General features: G+C 36.0%; 1 protein-coding gene across 2 annotated transcripts; it reads left to right on the forward strand.

Moving 5' to 3' along the window:
- Positions 1 to 883: 883 nt before the first annotated feature.
- Positions 884 to 8,946, forward strand: LOC113287324. Of its 2 annotated transcripts, none has more exons than XM_026536040.1 (9): positions 884 to 1,085; positions 2,239 to 5,256; positions 5,359 to 5,433; positions 6,520 to 6,672; positions 6,760 to 6,923; positions 7,008 to 7,155; positions 7,269 to 7,391; positions 7,518 to 7,605; positions 8,457 to 8,946. In XM_026536040.1, exons 2-9 carry the CDS (start codon positions 2,557 to 2,559, stop codon positions 8,648 to 8,650), a joined length of 3,645 nt encoding a protein of 1,214 aa, XP_026391825.1. In that variant the 5' UTR covers positions 884 to 1,085; positions 2,239 to 2,556; the 3' UTR covers positions 8,651 to 8,946. The 2 variants fall into 2 exon arrangements, with proteins under 2 accessions (XP_026391825.1, XP_026391826.1); XM_026536041.1 differs by lacking the exon at positions 884 to 1,085 and adding an exon at positions 1,544 to 1,566.
- The last annotated feature ends 8,320 nt before the right edge of the window (positions 8,947 to 17,266 follow it).

Consider the following 17,266-nt stretch of genomic DNA (forward strand, 5'->3'; position numbering starts at 1 on the left):
TCTAAGGCAACAAATTGTAGTAGCAGAATTAGGGTCGTTCACTAGAACATCATACAGTTTAACGATTTTTTCATAGAGTATACATGCAGAAATAGAGTCGTTATGTTATAAAATAATACAGAGTAACGACCCATTCGCTGTAACTGAACAAAATCGGTTCGACAACTCAATTTCACAGTCAAAACTGAAGAAAATATCAAAACAGAAGTGGGTTTTAGTCACTTACTTTCTAATCGGCGCCATTTCTTCTTCTATTTCTTCCCGGGTTGATATTTGTTTGGTTTTGAGATTAATCTTCAATTTGGGTTTCTCTACCAACTTAGGGTTAGCAAATTTTCCTTTGTACTCATTGATTCGAGCCATGTTTGTAGAAGAAGTTAATTGTCGATTAAAGTTTTTCGTTTCGACGATTACCATGATGAATCGACGAAGAAAAAAATAAATTGGGTCGTCAATGGTGGAGAGGATGAGAGTACTCGGTTATGGAAGGGAAGGGGAATGGTTCTTGATTTTGTTTTAGAAACTGAATTGGAGGCCTTATATTTAAGTTAATAGGTTTTTAAGTAGTAAAGGTAAAACAGTATTTTCATCCTCTTTTTGGAACCCCTATAATGTTTGGTGTGGGTATAAATTGGTCGGAGCCCCTAATTATTTCTAGGGCCCACTTATAAGGCCTAGTATTTTTTATTTTTTTAAACCATAGGCCTAGTTAGCTTCTTTGTGATGAATTGTGGTTACCCAAACAAAAAAAGAAAAAGAAGGTACGACTGACTAATTAAATAAGAAAGTTAAATCCTTTTCTTCTTAGAAAATGGAAAATAAAAATATAAATAAAAATGTATTTTAAACGTTACGAGGGTCTGAGTTGACTAATAAAACCGGAAGTATCGTCCAGGCTCTGTAGTCTGTACATGAATATAGCCGTCTTTTTATTATTTTTATTTCCTAAATAAACCAAAATTAAGAGAGTGATGTGAAAAAAAAAGGTTAGATTTTTTATTTCATTTGGGTAGCAAAAGAAACAAAATCCAGATTATAGATTTCACTGACAGACTTCACCAATACTACATCTTTCTTGTTTCAAGGTAGGACAATTTTTATTTTTATTATAACATTTCTCGTTTTTTTATTTTGGTTCTATTGATTTTGATTAGTAAACTTGGATCCGATCTATATTTTTTTTTCACTGATTAATAATAATAATAAGGTATTGGTTTCCTTAGTTGTGATTCAGTATGCTATATTTGATGGGAACTTTGAAGTTTCTGATTGATTAGATTCTGGTTAATTGGAAATCATTTTGATAAGAAGATATTAGGGGTTTTCTTACCAGGTTTTGGTTTTGGTAAAGGTAGCACCTTTCTTGTTTTATGATTTGTTTTTCATTTTGTGGAATATGAAATATCTCTTTCTTTTCAAGTGAAAGTAGATGAGTGTAATTTCTATCTGGATGTAGATGCGATGGCTGGGATTGTGTGATTAATTGGCATTGCATGTCATCCTCAACTGATTTTCTTTTGGGCACTCTATTACTTGATATGAAATTTCGGGTTTTTGTTATTCAAGGTTTGTTTATGATCAAATATCTTTGCCTCTGAAAGTAAAAGAATAATGAAGACCTCATATTGTGTTTTCCGATACCAGAAAGATCAAAAGTAGTAAGAATTGCAACTTTTAGTTTCTCCGAAGTCTCAACATTTAACAATGGCTGGACGCAGTGTCTCTGTTTTAACAAAGATAGAGAGAGTGAAGTTGTATTTTAGAATTCTTGCTTACTATAGACAATCTTTTTTAGATTCAGGTTTGGGGTGAGAAACAAGATATATCTATGCTTTGGGTGTTAGACAAATTAGTTAATGCAATTTAGGTACCTTCTTATAGAAATTTATTCATCTTTATGGATTTTATCACATGTTTCATTGTAATATGAAAAATCAATTTCATTGTAAGGTTTTCGATATATTTATTATTAGTCTCAAATGTGTCCTGCGAAGGACTTTGGACTTCAGATAATTCTGCTGCAACTAAACTAGTATAAAATAAAATTTGCCTTAAAATTTCTGTGCTGTGTTCGTACTGGTATGCATCACAGCTGCTTTGTTCCCATACTAACTCTTTAGCTTCACTTGGCTAGTCTTTAGTTTTTCGTGCTAGATTTTACTCCTGTGTCGTTATTTGTGACTGGGTTTATTACCACCTTATCATCCAATCCTAATGTCTTTTGTTTCCTTCTTTCAGTTCGATATGCTTTGTGGCTGTCTTGGAAATAATTGTTCATACTCGATTATTTAGGGTTGCCTTAGAGGAACCTCCTGCTAATTAAGTAAGATCACTGGAGTTGAAAGTGGGGCTTATTTTTCGTCTCAGAGGTTGTTTAAAAAGGTGGACTTCTTCATGTTGTATTGACGATTAGTAGAATATCAGTCAGACAAGTTTTTGATAGTTACATGCTGGAGTTATCTGCTCAAACATGGATGTGTTTGCTTTGGTGGTTTCTCTGAGGGGTGTATCCCCATTACGGCTGAGTTAAGGCAAGCATAGTCAGTAAAAGGCTTGATGGAGCAATCAAAGAGCTATGAACAGCTCCGATATGCGGTAGAAGCTAGAAATGAGGGATTAGAAACCACAAATCAGAGAATTGTACAAGACCCATCAAGCTCTGTAAATACAAATATTAGACCACCAGATTTCAGTATGCCAGTTGCATCTAAACCTGTGAACTACTCTATTCAGACAGGTGAAGAGTTTGCTCTTGAATTTATGAGAGAACGTGTGAATTCTCAGAAGCCCTCAATTCCTCATGCTGCTAGTGACCCCATTAACACGACTGGCTACATGGATCTCAAGGGAATTCTTGGTATTAGTCATGCAGGGTCTGAAAGCGGGTCAGATATTTCAATGGTTTCAGCAGCAGACAGAGTTCCCTTTAAGGAGTCTGAGAGAAAGGTCTCTTCTGGAATTGAAGGCAGATACTACGAATCCATGAGATCTTTCTCTCGTACCTTGCCACGTGACGGCAGTAGTCAAGGAGGTCTTCCTGGGTATGCATCTTCTGCAGCATCAGATAGCTCGGGAACAAAGATTAAGTTCCTCTGTAGCTTCGGTGGTAAAATCTTACCGCGGCCTGGTGATGGAAAACTTAGGTATGTCGGGGGTGAAACTCGTATTGTTCGGATAAACAAGGACATTTCATGGCAGGACCTTATGCAGAAAACAATGGCAATTTGTAATCAAACACATATTATCAAGTACCAGCTTCCTGGGGAAGACCTCGATGCATTAGTTTCCGTCTCTTGTGATGAAGATCTGCAGAATATGATGGAAGAATGTAATTGTTTAGAAGATGGAGGGAAATCTCAAAAACCAAGAATGTTTTTGGTCTCGTCGAGTGATTTGGAAGATCCTCATTTTGGTATGGGCAGCATGGAGGGTGATTCCGAAATTCAGTATGTGGTTGCTGTTAATGGCATGGACCTTGGCCCAAGGAAAAACTCAAGCGGGCAATTAGCAGGAACTTCAGCTAGCGATCTGGATCAATTAATGAGTCTTAATGCTGAGATGGAGACAACTAGGTCCGCAGCTGGTTTAACTCATGCTAGCTCTGCACCTTTGGCAGGTCTGCAGGCTCCGCCTGCTAATCAATCTTCTCAGCCAATACGAACAAGTTCCTCTACTCCTTTTGAGGCGCACACCCAGTCTTACGTGGGACAGGTACTGCATAATATAGAAGCTTCCCGCTACCCGTACTCTGCTGTCCATATGGATGGTAGGGTTGGGGTTCCTTCTGCGATGCCGTTTCAGTACGGCGAAAATTCCAATCCTACTAATTATGTACCATTTGGAGTTTCGGTTCCGATGGTTCCCCAGTCAGTTGCATACAGTGGCTACCAAATTCATGATGCTGGAATGCCAGCAAAAGAGGCAAAGCCATATGACGGCAAACCTGGTCAAACTCATTTGCATGAAAATGATTGTCTTACTTCGAAGCCGTATGATGGTTCTAATCTCCCTAACGTTCAAAAGGATGGCCCCTCACTAGCCATATCTGAAGCAGAAAGAGCAGTACCATTCTTGGCTACAAAAGATAATCCAAACCAACAAAAGCTAGCGCCGGGTTCAGCTATGCCTGATGCTGGGAAAAGTCATAAACCTAGTGATGAAGACCATTACCATACATCAGGTGGAGCATTTACTCTAGGGTATACCGATTCTGAGGCTGATTCTATTACTGATTTCAGCTACCATGAGCCTCCTGTGCTTCCGCCAAGGGTCTTCCATTCTGAGAGGGTTCCGTACAAGCAGGCAGAGCCAGAGTTACATAATCGGCTATCCAAATCTGATGATTCTTTTGGGTCCCAGTTTCTGATATCACAAACACTTTCTGGGCTGACACAGCAGGAAGCAATCACCGAATCAATTGATAAATCACATGAAGGAAATCTGTCTTCTCAGAATGAGGTATCCATGTCTTCATCAAAACCGCTGCATGCTAATACTCCAACTGTTGAAGAGGGGTTGATACAATTTGAAAAATATAAAGAATTGGCCGATTCAATTAGCCAAATAAATCAATTGGAGGCTCAGAAATCCGAATTGAAGCCTGCAGTACCAACTCAGCGGAATGATAAAGATAGTCAAAGTGACATAGCTCATAAGGCTGCCAATATTAATAATGCTTGGACTGGCGCCTTGCCGAGTACCGTTACACGAGCAGAATCTTCTGTTAATGTCAACACAAAGGAGCATGGAGACATCCTCATTGATATCAATGATCGCTTCCCGCGTGATTTCCTCTCTGATATATTCTCTAAGGCACGAAATGCAGAGGATTCCTCTGAGATTAGTACATACTATAAGGATGGAACTGGACTAAGCTTGGACATGGAGAACCATGATCCAAAACACTGGTCATTCTTTCAGAAGTTGGCACAAGATGAGTTTGCTAGAAAAGATGTTTCTCTTATGGACCAAGATCATCTTGGATTTTCATCTCCACTTACAAACATTAACGAAGAGCTCCCAACATCTTATCAGTTGTCACCTTTAAAACCTGAGGGAGTTGCCTTGAGACCGATAACTTCCCAAATCAGCTTTGAAGAGGAAACTCAACAAGTTTCATCGAACACTATTGGAGCTGATACTATTGGTCTGCAGCAGGGTTACAATCCTTCCCAAGTAAGAGACACCGGAAATTTGCAATTTGACGCAATGTCCTTTCAGAAAGGAGGGGACAACCCACAAATCCCTGAGTCTGAGGTAATTCTCTCTGGCTTTCTCTGTCTCAGTGGGTTTTATAAAATACAGTTTGTGACAATTTTTTGCAGCAATCTAACTTTCTAACGTTCTTCCTGTTTTCAGGATGGAAAGGTGGAGAATGGTGGTGGAAGTTATTTCGAATCTTCCACGGGAGGTTTTGATATCAGTACCTTACAGGTGTGTATGATGCTATTGCGAATTTCTATTGTGGATATTTGTATACAAGACTGATTTATTTTTGTTTTTCATGAAACAACTTGCTTCGTAGCATATTGGCATATGTATTCAAGCATGTCATTGTTGTTTAATGCACACATTGGTTAATTGCATGTCGGTAACCATATTGATGCCCCATACACTTGACTGAAACAGGAAAAGATAGATAATCATTTAAATGTTTGGTTGATGCTTTGAGTTCTGAAAGTGCAAAATTGCTATGCAGTACTCAATAGGTTGCAGTCTGTTGCTTTCTATCTCATTGTAGTCTTGATTTAATATGGTGATCCAGTAATTTAGCTTCAATGGTGGTAGCTGCTGATGCCTGATGCCAAATATATAAATATAAGAAACAGGAAACTCCTTGATAGAAACAACAACCCTTGGCAGAAACAAATTATTGAGTTTGTGTCCCCAAAAGAGTTTATCAGTTTAACACCATAAATGGAGATCTGTCTCTTTCCATTTTTTAACACCAGTTTATCAGTTTAACACCATAGATTTTCAGCTGAAAGACATTTTTTTCCCTTTGAACAATTGCGCTAATTCTTAGTGCACCAAGTGATATCAGCACATTGTAGTGTGCTCCAAATAAACTTGGCTTTTAAAGAAAGGGGCTATTTTTGAGAAAAATTGTGAAACGTCCTTGTTCTTGAGAAGACCATTGTAAGTGGGTCCATTGACTCCATTTATTGAGTTGTCTCTTAAGGGACAAAAATCAGGAGTAGAGGTTTGGTTCCCTCCAATATAATTAGCCAAATAGGTCTTAGCGTCGGAGACCAAGATCCCAATTTATGATCCCAAATTCCCACTCTCTGTCCTAACCTTTTTTTTTTACACAAAGGCGTTTTTTCCCCTATACAAGAGGTTCCACATCTAAGTAAATGATTAAGAAAAGGTTGTTCACAGAGCACCCTGGTCCACTTGGACTGTTTAATGTGGGACTTTTTGTAAATCTGCCAGGCTGCTTTGTGTTTACTTCATTGCACCCAAACTTTACTTTTTATTTTTTTAAACCTTCTTTCTATATTCAATTCACATATTTAGATTATAAAGAATGAAGATCTCGAAGAGTTGAGAGAACTTGGCTCTGGAACTTTTGGTACTGTCTATCATGGAAAATGGAGGGGCACAGATGTTGCCATTAAACGAATTAAAAAGAGCTGCTTCACTGGTCGATCATCTGAGCAGGAGAGACTGGTAAGAATTCTGACTATTAGATTCAAAAAATCTGACATTGTTTCTTTTTCTTCTCTTTGACTAACAAATAGCTCATTTTCCATCCAGACTGTGGAGTTTTGGCGAGAAGCTGATATCCTCTCAAAGCTTCATCATCCAAATGTTGTGGCTTTTTATGGTGTCGTTCAAGATGGTCCAGGGGGTACAATGGCAACTCTAACTGAGTTTATGGTGAATGGTTCTCTCAGGCATGTTTTAGTACGCCAGGACAGGTAACTTGTTTGGATGCTCTTTCTATTTAGGAATATGGTTGAGATATGATAATCTTATACAAAAGTTTTTATGAATATTATCAGGAATCTTGATAGACGCAAGAGGCTCATAATAGCTATGGATGCAGCTTTTGGAATGGAATATTTGCATTCTAAAAATATTGTCCATTTTGATTTGAAGTGTGATAACTTGCTAGTAAACCTGAAAGATCCTTTAAGACCCATCTGCAAGGTGACTACCTTTAGTTTCTTTTGTCTATTTAATGTCTGCGCCATGATGATATTGATGATGAGAAAGAGCGAATATTTGGAAAAGTAAATAATATTCTATATGTATATTAACAGGTTGGGGATTTTGGTTTATCTAAGATAAAGAGAAATACCCTGGTTACTGGTGGTGTAAGGGGAACATTGCCATGGATGGCCCCGGAGCTGTTAAATGGCAGCAGTAGTAAAGTTTCTGAGAAGGTAAGCTGTGTTATACTAATATATAACTAAACTACCACTGGCCGTTGCATACTTCGCCACATTGTTCCTTCTGAAGTTGGAAACCTTTTTCATCTGCAATGAGAAATTTATTTTGGTTGATGGCAGGTTGATATATTTTCGTTCGGAATTGTGTTGTGGGAGATACTAACGGGCGAAGAACCTTACGCAAACATGCATTATGGCGCAATTATTGGTATTCCTCGGAACACGCCGTCCCTATTTTTTTCTTGTTATGCATTAGTTCACATTTTCGAGTACATGTCTTAATAAAATATTTGCTCTAGTTATTTTCTCCTGATCTTATCGTATTGACAGTAACAGTAACTTTGAACAACTGAGCCTACTAGCAGACATACTCTTTAACAAATGCATAAAATGATGATTTATCAATTAAAAGATTCAAGAGGTTCTTTTATTGAGGGTGTTGGATGCTGTCACACGACTAATTCGTATACTTGATTTTTTTTCTAATATTTGTTTTTTTTTATCTTTTAGGATTTTTTTTTCTTCAGTGATTCATTTAGATAATAGTTTTTTAAATAGTAAGGTCATATGAACGTCAGAAAGGGGCTAATTAGAGTTTGTAGTAATAAATGGTCTTATTTGGAGTATCTGTGTTGCAAACTACTGATTTTGGATGATTTAGATTGAGTAAACTACTGATTTCGTTCTGAAGTTGCAAACTACTGATTTTGCAAACTATTATTCCACGAGTCATTTAGTTGTCAGGTGTAATCTGGTGAACATAATTTTGATGTGTTAGGTTACTCCGTGTAACACCCCTCTCTAAATGCCTACCTGATACTGTCCCCGGTTTAGCCATATAGTTCACATATGGCTAAACCAAAAGGCCTCGGGTGAAATTAGTGCACACTTTAGAATGTTTGCTGGAAGCATCGCCGGCTTCTGTAGAATGTGGGGTCGCTACATTAGTTTCGATAATTGCTTTTAGAATTTAGAATGGTGATTTTATTTCTTTCGCAACTGTTATTTTTTCTCTTTTTTTTTTTTTTTTTGCTAAAGCTGTCTACATTGTCCGTACAGGTGGTATTGTGAGTAATACACTGAGGCCGTCCATACCAAACTACTGCGACTCTGAGTGGAGGAACTTAATGGAGGAGTGTTGGGCGCCAGACCCCGTGGCTCGACCTTCCTTCACAGAAATAGCTAGGCGATTGCGTGTTATGTCTGCAGCTGCTGTTCCAACTAAACCTCCCACTCATCAAGCAGCCAAATGAAGATTTTGGTAAAGAAAAGAAAGAAAAAAGTATCCTATAATTTTTATGTTCCTCAACTATGTTGTATTTCTTTGATTGTAAGAGATGAATAGAGTGTATTATAATTATATTATTAGGAAGATCGACTTACCTCATGGTTAAATTGTACCGTGATCTGTTTTGCGAGTACGTTTGCCGTCAGACTATAATGCTATACACACAAGCTGTTATTGTTTCAGAAAAACCTAGAGATGTTTTTTTGTACTTCCTAGTTTTCTGAGTTCTTGTTAATAGAAACAGTCTGTTCTTTCGTTTCACTGCTTATCAACTTTACTGGTATTCTATCTGGCTACCTTTGGAAAATGAAAAACGCAATACAAGGACTCTGGTTTGCGTGCCTGAAGATGGATGAATCCCTATCTGTAGGTTGTTAATGAGAATATTCTTGTTGGAGCTCTTATTTATGTACACTTTCGTTTGTTTCTACCAAACTACCAATCATAATTACTTAATTTTGTTGATCAATACTCATCTACTGCCCCTACTCCACTAAAGACGCTACTATGGAATTTGAAGCAAAGATAAAAGCTGCTAAAGAAGAAAGGAACAAGCCCAAAACATAGCTGTCAAGTTGGACATTTCAAGCAAACAAGTTAACTAACAGCCTGCATTTCAGCCAGAAGAAACCAATGATGGAAAGGAAACTGGATGTTCCAAACCCGGATGTTATAGCTTTCCAGCTAAGGAATAGAAGAAGTGAAAAATACTAGAATCACCCAACTAAATGGGTTCTATATTTTCAAGCCCCACCAAATGGATTCATTACTATAAACTTCATAATTAAACTTTTTGATATTTCTAGGCCCAGAACTTTAGATTTCAGGGCTTGGTAATAAAGTTTAGGGTTTGGAAGAAATTAGTAATACCAAAAATACCCTTGACTATATATACCTAATAAAATAGGCTATGAGTTTCATTTCCAGATTCATTTCCTGTTTCACTTTCTCTCTCTCGGCAAAAGATCTCTCGGCAAAATTGTATCTGCATCTTCCTTTCACTAGATTTTCTCTTCATGATATTAAATCTTCCGAATTCGAATTGTTTCTTCACAAAATCGTTGCATTGAAGAACAACAAACAAGTGCGTTGATTTTTGATTCGCTGTATTGAAGACGAGAGGAAGAACAACACATATTTCCCAGAAAATCGTTGAATTGATTCAGTTGTTTTCAGATCTGACGAGAGGAAGACGCTGCATTGAAGAACAACAAATACGTTTGTATCAATTTTTATTTTCTGTTTGTATAAAATAGGTTTGATTCACTAGTTTTTTCTGATCTATTTTTTAATTTCGATTTTCTACTGATTATCGTTTTTTTTGCTTGGATTTTGCTGAGTCTGAGAAGAGGAAGAAAACAGGTTGGAATAGAGAAATCAACATAGTGTGTTTTCGATCTAGTCTTGAATTCCATTGATTTCGATTTTTATGATTTGGATCTTTCTTATTTTGTTTTTATATTTTTTGATTTGGTTGATACTGAGAACAAGAAGAGAAATAATATTGTTTCAGAAGAAGGAAAACAACAAATCTAGGTACGAATTTTATTTGGCTTGATTTCAAAACTTTTTTCATTTTTTTTTCGATTATTTGTTGTTCTTGCATGTCCGATCCGAGAATTTTTTGTGAATTTGTTGTTTATATTTTGTTGATACTGAGAGGAGGATGAAGAAACAATTTTGTTTCAGAAGGACAACTTCAAATTGATGTAGACATGCTGTTTTTTGTTACAGTATGTGTAACTTGAGGTTACACATATGTATCTTGTTGTATTTTTAGCATGAAATTTGTATTTTTCTGTTGTTTTTTGTGAATTTGTTGTGAGTTTTTTATTTGATACTGAGAAGAGGATGAAGAAACAATGTTGTTTCAGAAGAACAACTTCAAATTGATGATGTAGACATGCTGTTTTTTTATAAAGTATGTGTAACATAAGGTTACACATGTATATCATGTTGTATATTTAGCATGGAATTTGTATATATATCTTTTTGTTGTTTTTGTTTTTTGTGAATTTCTTGTGAGTTTTTGTTTGATACTGAGAAGAGGATGAAGAAACAATGTTGTTGCAGAAGAACAACTTCAAATTGATGATGTAGACATGCTGTTTTTTGTTATACAGTATGTGGAACATATGTATCATGTTGTATCTTTAGCATGGAATTTGTATTTTTCTGTTGTTTTTTGTTTTTTGTGAATTGTTGTGAATTTTTTGTTTGACCAAATGAAGTTTCAGAAAAATAAGGTTCTTAATGACTCTATACATTTTTTACGTGTATGTATGGATTGCAGGGAGTGGTGGAGTTGATATTGATACCACAAAAGTGGTTAAGCAGATGAGGATGGTGTTGTCGAGTGAGCTTCAGGTAAACATGACTCATAAAATTTGATTGTGATTTTCACATTTCTAGGTATCCATATATGTTGGCATATGGATGTCTAACTGCTAGTTATCTGAAACCTGTAACTAGCAGGATGTGTAACTGCTAGTTACACATCCTAGGATATAAAGTTTATGTTCTATATTTGCAGGTTCTTATGAAAAGGTATATCATGAATATTGGAATGACTAGATAACATTGGTTGTAAGTTGCTTTATGGCCATCTTGTTCTTAGTAAAGGGCCATCATTCAGTTTGGATGATGATCTAGCAGTAACTAGCAGGATGTGTAACTAGCAGTTACACATCCTGGGATATAAAGTTTATGTTCTATATATTGAAGGTTCTTATGAAAAGGGATATCATAAGAAACTAAGTGGATGCGTAACTTCTAGTTACACAAGCTATATAGATAAGATAATTGTTGCTTACCTTCTAGGTACACAAACTAAGTGGATGCATAAATTCTAGTTACACAAGCTAAATAGATGTGTAATTTCTAGTTACACATCCTAGGATATAAAGTTTATGTTCTATATTTGCAGGTTCTTATGAAAAGGTATATCAATCATATTGGAATTACTAGATAACATTGGTTGGAAGTTTCTTTATGGCCAGCTTGTTCTCAGTAAAAGGGCCATCATTCAGTTTGGAGATGATCTAACAGTAACTAGCAGGATGTGTAACTAGCAGTTACACATCCTGGGATATAAAGTTTATGTTCTATATATTGAAGGTTCTTATGAAAAGGGATATCATAAGAAACTAAGTGGATGTGTAACTTCTAGTTACACAAGCTACATAGATAGGATAATTGTTGCTTACCTTCTAGGTACACAAACTAAGTGGATGTGTAACTTCTAGTTACCCAAGCTAAATAGATGTGTAATTTCTAGTTACACATGCTAATTAGATGTGGGATTTCGAGCTACACATGCTAATTAGATGTGTAACTTTTACTTACACATACTGATTTTGGGTACAGATACTAATATGAATGTGTAACTCCTAATTACACATGTTATATGCATGTGTAACTGCTATCTACACTAGTCAGATGTTTGTGAAACTGAATATACATTGTTGTATTTATACGGAAGTTGTATTTATACGTACCTGAGAAGTGTTCTAGCTTCTTGATTACTTACGACTAGCTACTTCTTTTTCTTGAAAGGTAGTATATGGATATAGGTCTGGAATGGTTTCACTTAACTCATACATCTGTTTAACTGCACATCACACAAGCCATATGCATGACAATTTGCACGTTTAACTAGCATTGGCAGACTATGGATGTGTAACTAGTAGTTACACATGCTAATTAAATATGTAACTTCTAGGTACACAAGCCACATAAATGTGTATCTACTAGTTACACATGCAAATTAGATGTGTAACTTATAGTTACACATGCTAATTTGATGGGATATGCATATGTAACTTATAGTTACACATGCTAATTTGATGGGATATGCATATGTAACTTTTACTTACACATACTGATTTTGGGTACACATATCAATATGTATGTGTAACTCCTAGTTACACTAGTCATATGCATGTGTAACTGCTAGCTACACTAGCCAGGTGAATGTGTATCTCCTAGTTACACATGTTATATGCATGTGTAACTCTCAGTTACACAATTCAGATGCATGTGTAACCGCTAGCTACACTAGTCAGATGCTTGTGAAACTGAAATATACATTGTTTTATGTACTGTTCATTTTAATCGTATAAATACTGATTGCTTGTTGTTATATTTCAGGTTTTAGATAACTTCATAAAAGCTAATTGCTTAAACGTGGTAATGGTCTCGCTGGAACTGGAGTTGACGCTGAATACACAAGTCAGATGCATGTGTAACTCCTAGTTACATAATTCAGATGCATGTGTATCTGCAAGTTACACATGTTAATTAGATGTGTAACTTTTACTTACACATACTGATTTTGGGTACACATATCAATATGTATGTGTAACTCCTAGTTACACTAGTCATATGCATGTGTAACTGCTAGCTACACTAGCCAGATGAATGTGTATCTCCTAGTTACACATGTTATATGCATGTGTAACTCTCAGTTACACAATTCAGATGCATGTGTAACCGCTAGCTACACTAATCAGATGCTTGTGAAACTGAAATATACATTGTTTTATGTACTGTTCATTTTAATCGTATAAATACTGATTGCTTGTTGTTATATTTCAGGTTTTAGATAACTTCATAAAAGCTAATTGCTTAAACGTGGTAATGGTCTCGCTGGAACTGGAGTTGACGCTGAATACACAAGTCAGATGCATGTGTAACTCTCAGTTACACTAGATAGACACATATGTAACTCTCAATTACACTAAACAGATGCGTGTGTAACTTCTAGTTACACATGCTAAGAAATTATTGTAAATGAATATTAAAGTAATAACTTTTTTTTTGTTTTTTTTTTTTGATGTCTATTTATTTGCATATATATACAAGTGTAACTTTGCATTACACATATCATAAGGATGTGTAACTTCTGGTTACACATGCCATATGCATGTGTAACTTCTGTTTACACCTTCGCACTGTATTTTAATAATTTCGGGCTTAGATTTAATAATTTTGGGCCTAGATTTAAATTTTATTTAATTATGGGCTTGACAATATGCATAAGGGTATCAAGGTCTTTTAAAAACTCGGGGCCTAGATTTAAACTTTTTTTAATTAAGGGCCTCATATTATGGGTTATCCATGGGTTGGGCCTGAGCCTAATTTCCCCATAGAAGAATTTGATTTGTGAGGAAAAGCTATGAGCATGCTAAGTCCGGTTCCTTTGGGAGGGGCAAAGCCTCAAGTTTGCCACTTGATGAAGTACATGAGTTTGCCTTGCCTTACTTGGAAGCCAGAGACCCGACAGTGGTTCAAGTATGCAAGTAGTTAGGTTTAGAAGAGTCTTAAAAGTTTGGTTTTTCTGTCAATTCACGTTCTAGAGTTTTCGATTTCTTTGCATCCAGATAAGTATCTTTCCGTATGTTTATCTTAGGATTATCATTTTCTTAGCTTCCAAGTTTTATGCTCTGTTTAAGTTTGCCATGAATGTTATTTGAGGGTAGTTGAATATAAGAAGAAAAAGTTTAATTTCATAGAAATTTTTATTTCAGTTCATGTTTCAATCCTATAACCCTGCATCAATTTTGTCGCTAGAAAATAATCACGTCCATGGCTTGAGGAAGAGGAGGAGGATGTCGAATGGCTACTCGTGCTAACCACCATGAAGAAGAGGTGATGGAGTATGAGAGGATTCCGGAACTCGAACAACAGGTTCAAGTGCTCACCTGTTAGTTGGCTGTTATGCAGGAACATCAAGAGCACCGTCAACATCTACATCATCAAGAAGCTGAGGATGATGATGAGGAGGAAGACATGTATAATGTCTTTGCTGGTATCTTGATGGAAAGTCAACACACTGCATATCAATACCGTGGTTCCAGGAAATGGGAATCAGGATTAAAAGCTGACATTCCAGACTTTGATGGTAGCTCGCAACCAGATGAATTGTTCGATTGACTTTGTGCAGTGGAAGAAGATTTGGAGTTTAAAGGTATCAGAAGATCGCAGGGTACTATTAGTTGCAACAAGGTTTCATGGAACGGCTGTGTCGTGGTGGCATCAATTGAAATCTAATCGACAGAGATGAAAAGACCAGGGTACCCAAATACACCACAATCTTTTATTTATCCACCTATAACTCCTCTTACCGAAAGTGATCATCTATGGACAAAGTCGAGACAATGCAACAAATCGGAATTCACACTTTGTGTGATTGTCTATGGATACGAGATCGAGACAATACGACTTCCAAAGTTGATACTTGATAATAGGTTCAGACTTAACCAAACTCTATAGGATCATTATCAGGTATATCAGAGTTAACGTTTGTGTATTTTACTTTTAATTATAATAAAAAATTATAATTGCGGAAATAGAAAAGTAAAAGACACATCAAGATTTTGTTAACGAGGAAACTGCAAATGCATAAAAGCCCCGAGACCTAGTCCAGAATTGAATACTCTCAGAATTAAACCGCTATACAAAATCTACACCAACTTCGTATATTTGAGACCAAACAACTACCCCTAGTTCACTTAGTTTCCTTTGTATCCCTGCGCTTCCGACTTCGATGAGTGCACGCACTGGAACAATTCCTTGGGATCTTATTCCAAACAGTAAAGGAACAATAAATCTGTTTGGTAACAACTCTTTTGATTCTTTCAAGATAAAGATATCTCAAATCATACGCAAAGGCTCTTCCGTTTAATCTAATAAATCCTTTTGCCCGGTTAAATCAATCTATCCAATAACTACCAAAGTAGTCAAGTTTAGATTCACAATCAATCAAGATAGATCTCAAAGAGAAACTATAAAGCAACGCTGATCTCACGCAACTAATCAATCGAATAAATCCGATTCTATTTGAACACCATCCGATCAAGGTTTGTGCATACCAAAGATATGAGAACTAAATCTTATTCGTTTTCAAATCTTCTTTGATCTTTAATAAACACCTGCACAACACCACTTGAATCTCTTGTGATCAATCACACAGAACGAAGTCTATTAAGAATGGATTATCACAAGATGTCTTTAGATCTACAAAAAATTCTAAAGATACCGTCGATACTTAGATCTAGTTTGAGTGAATATTATATCAGAAGAGAAGATTCTCAAGAATAAACAAACTAGGTGCAATCAAAGTTTCAACAACTGTTAGTCAATCAAATCAATCAAAAACTAATAACACTGTAATTATCTAGTTTCCCACCAACGGTACTCGTAGAGCTTCTTGATCCCACAGAAGTCTTTAAACGAGTGGTCGTAAGAGATTTCACCTAATTAGGATATTTTCCTCTTCGATTAGACGGCTCCACCAGAAACAACAAGAATGAAGTTTGCATGGCTCTTAGATAGTTTTCTAGAAATGAAAACTTAGATATTTATAGACCAAGGATGTTTAGACACCAAGGAATTTCCAAAACCGAAAATATTCTCAAGATATGCAATGAATAGCAAAATTCGGTTTTCCTAATTTCAATAAGTGCTTGTCCGAAATTTCCGAAATCTCTCAATAGAAAATCTCCAATTAGTAAATGCACATTACTAATTTTTATTCTCTAGAGATATACATTTAATTGCTGGTAATTAAAGCATATAAAACCAAAAACCTTAATTAAAAGATTCTCAATTTATTTCGGTACAGGATCTCCTTGAGTACTAAGGAATATCTTTGAACAATAAATGATAAGAGTTAATGTACGTGTTCAAATTATGTTGACATCTTTTCACTGTAAATTCTTATTTATATTTACATGGATTTACATTCTTGGAATCAGTTATACCACACTTCCAAACAAGTTTAGAATTGGTTCACCTGTATTCCAAGATTAGTATGTGATTGATCAAATATCAAATCACATACATGGGTTCAATCGGTTCTACCAATCACTAGGATCGGTTATACCTCAATATGGAGGTACTTGTGATCGGTCACACAAGTTACCAGGACCGGTTACACCAGTTACCAGAATCGGTTACATCAATTACCAGGACCAGTTACAATATTCTCATGGTATTCCTTGTGATCGGTCTCACCAGTTACCAGGATCGGTTACACCAATTACAAGGACCGGTTACACCAATTACAAGGATCGATTACACAACACTCTGTGATTGGTCACACCAATTAACAATATCGATCATACCATCTCATGCTGATTACTGAGGATCGGTTACACTAATTAATAAATACTAGTCATACCAAATCATAAGTCAGGCACTTGTGATTAGTTGTACCAAGATACATAACAGAGTTACGATCGGTTCTACCATCTCACACATATTGGTAATCCAAATATTTGCAATGAATAGCCGTACCGATAAGCCTACAATTTCCCTTTCGATTCATAAAACAAGCTCATGAATGTACTTCCTTCAAACAAATGTAAAATATTATTTCCTAGGATGAAATCTTCACCATAACCCATTCATATAATCATAACAGTATATACAAGATTATGTCGATGTCGTATCTACGAAGTTCAAAAGATAAGCATTATACTTCGTAGTCTAACTCCCTAATACTATGATCATACAAATATAACCATGTCACATCACTAGAGTATTATACAATATGTACAGTATATACATCTTCATCATT

The sequence above is a fragment of the Papaver somniferum genome, chromosome 6 (assembly GCF_003573695.1).
Source record: "Papaver somniferum cultivar HN1 chromosome 6, ASM357369v1, whole genome shotgun sequence".
Classification (NCBI taxonomy): Eukaryota; Viridiplantae; Streptophyta; class Magnoliopsida; order Ranunculales; family Papaveraceae; genus Papaver; species Papaver somniferum.

Excerpts from the sequence above, each read along its gene's own strand:
- LOC113287324 (XM_026536040.1), top strand. The coding sequence starts at position 2,557 with ATGGAGCAATCAAAGAGCTATGAACAGCTCCGATATGCGGTAGAAGCT. Across the intron at positions 5,257-5,358 it reads CACAAATCCCTGAGTCTGAG|GATGGAAAGGTGGAGAATGG; the intron begins GTAATTCTCTCT and ends TCCTGTTTTCAG. Across the intron at positions 7,392-7,517 it reads GTAGTAAAGTTTCTGAGAAG|GTTGATATATTTTCGTTCGG; the intron begins GTAAGCTGTGTT and ends GGTTGATGGCAG.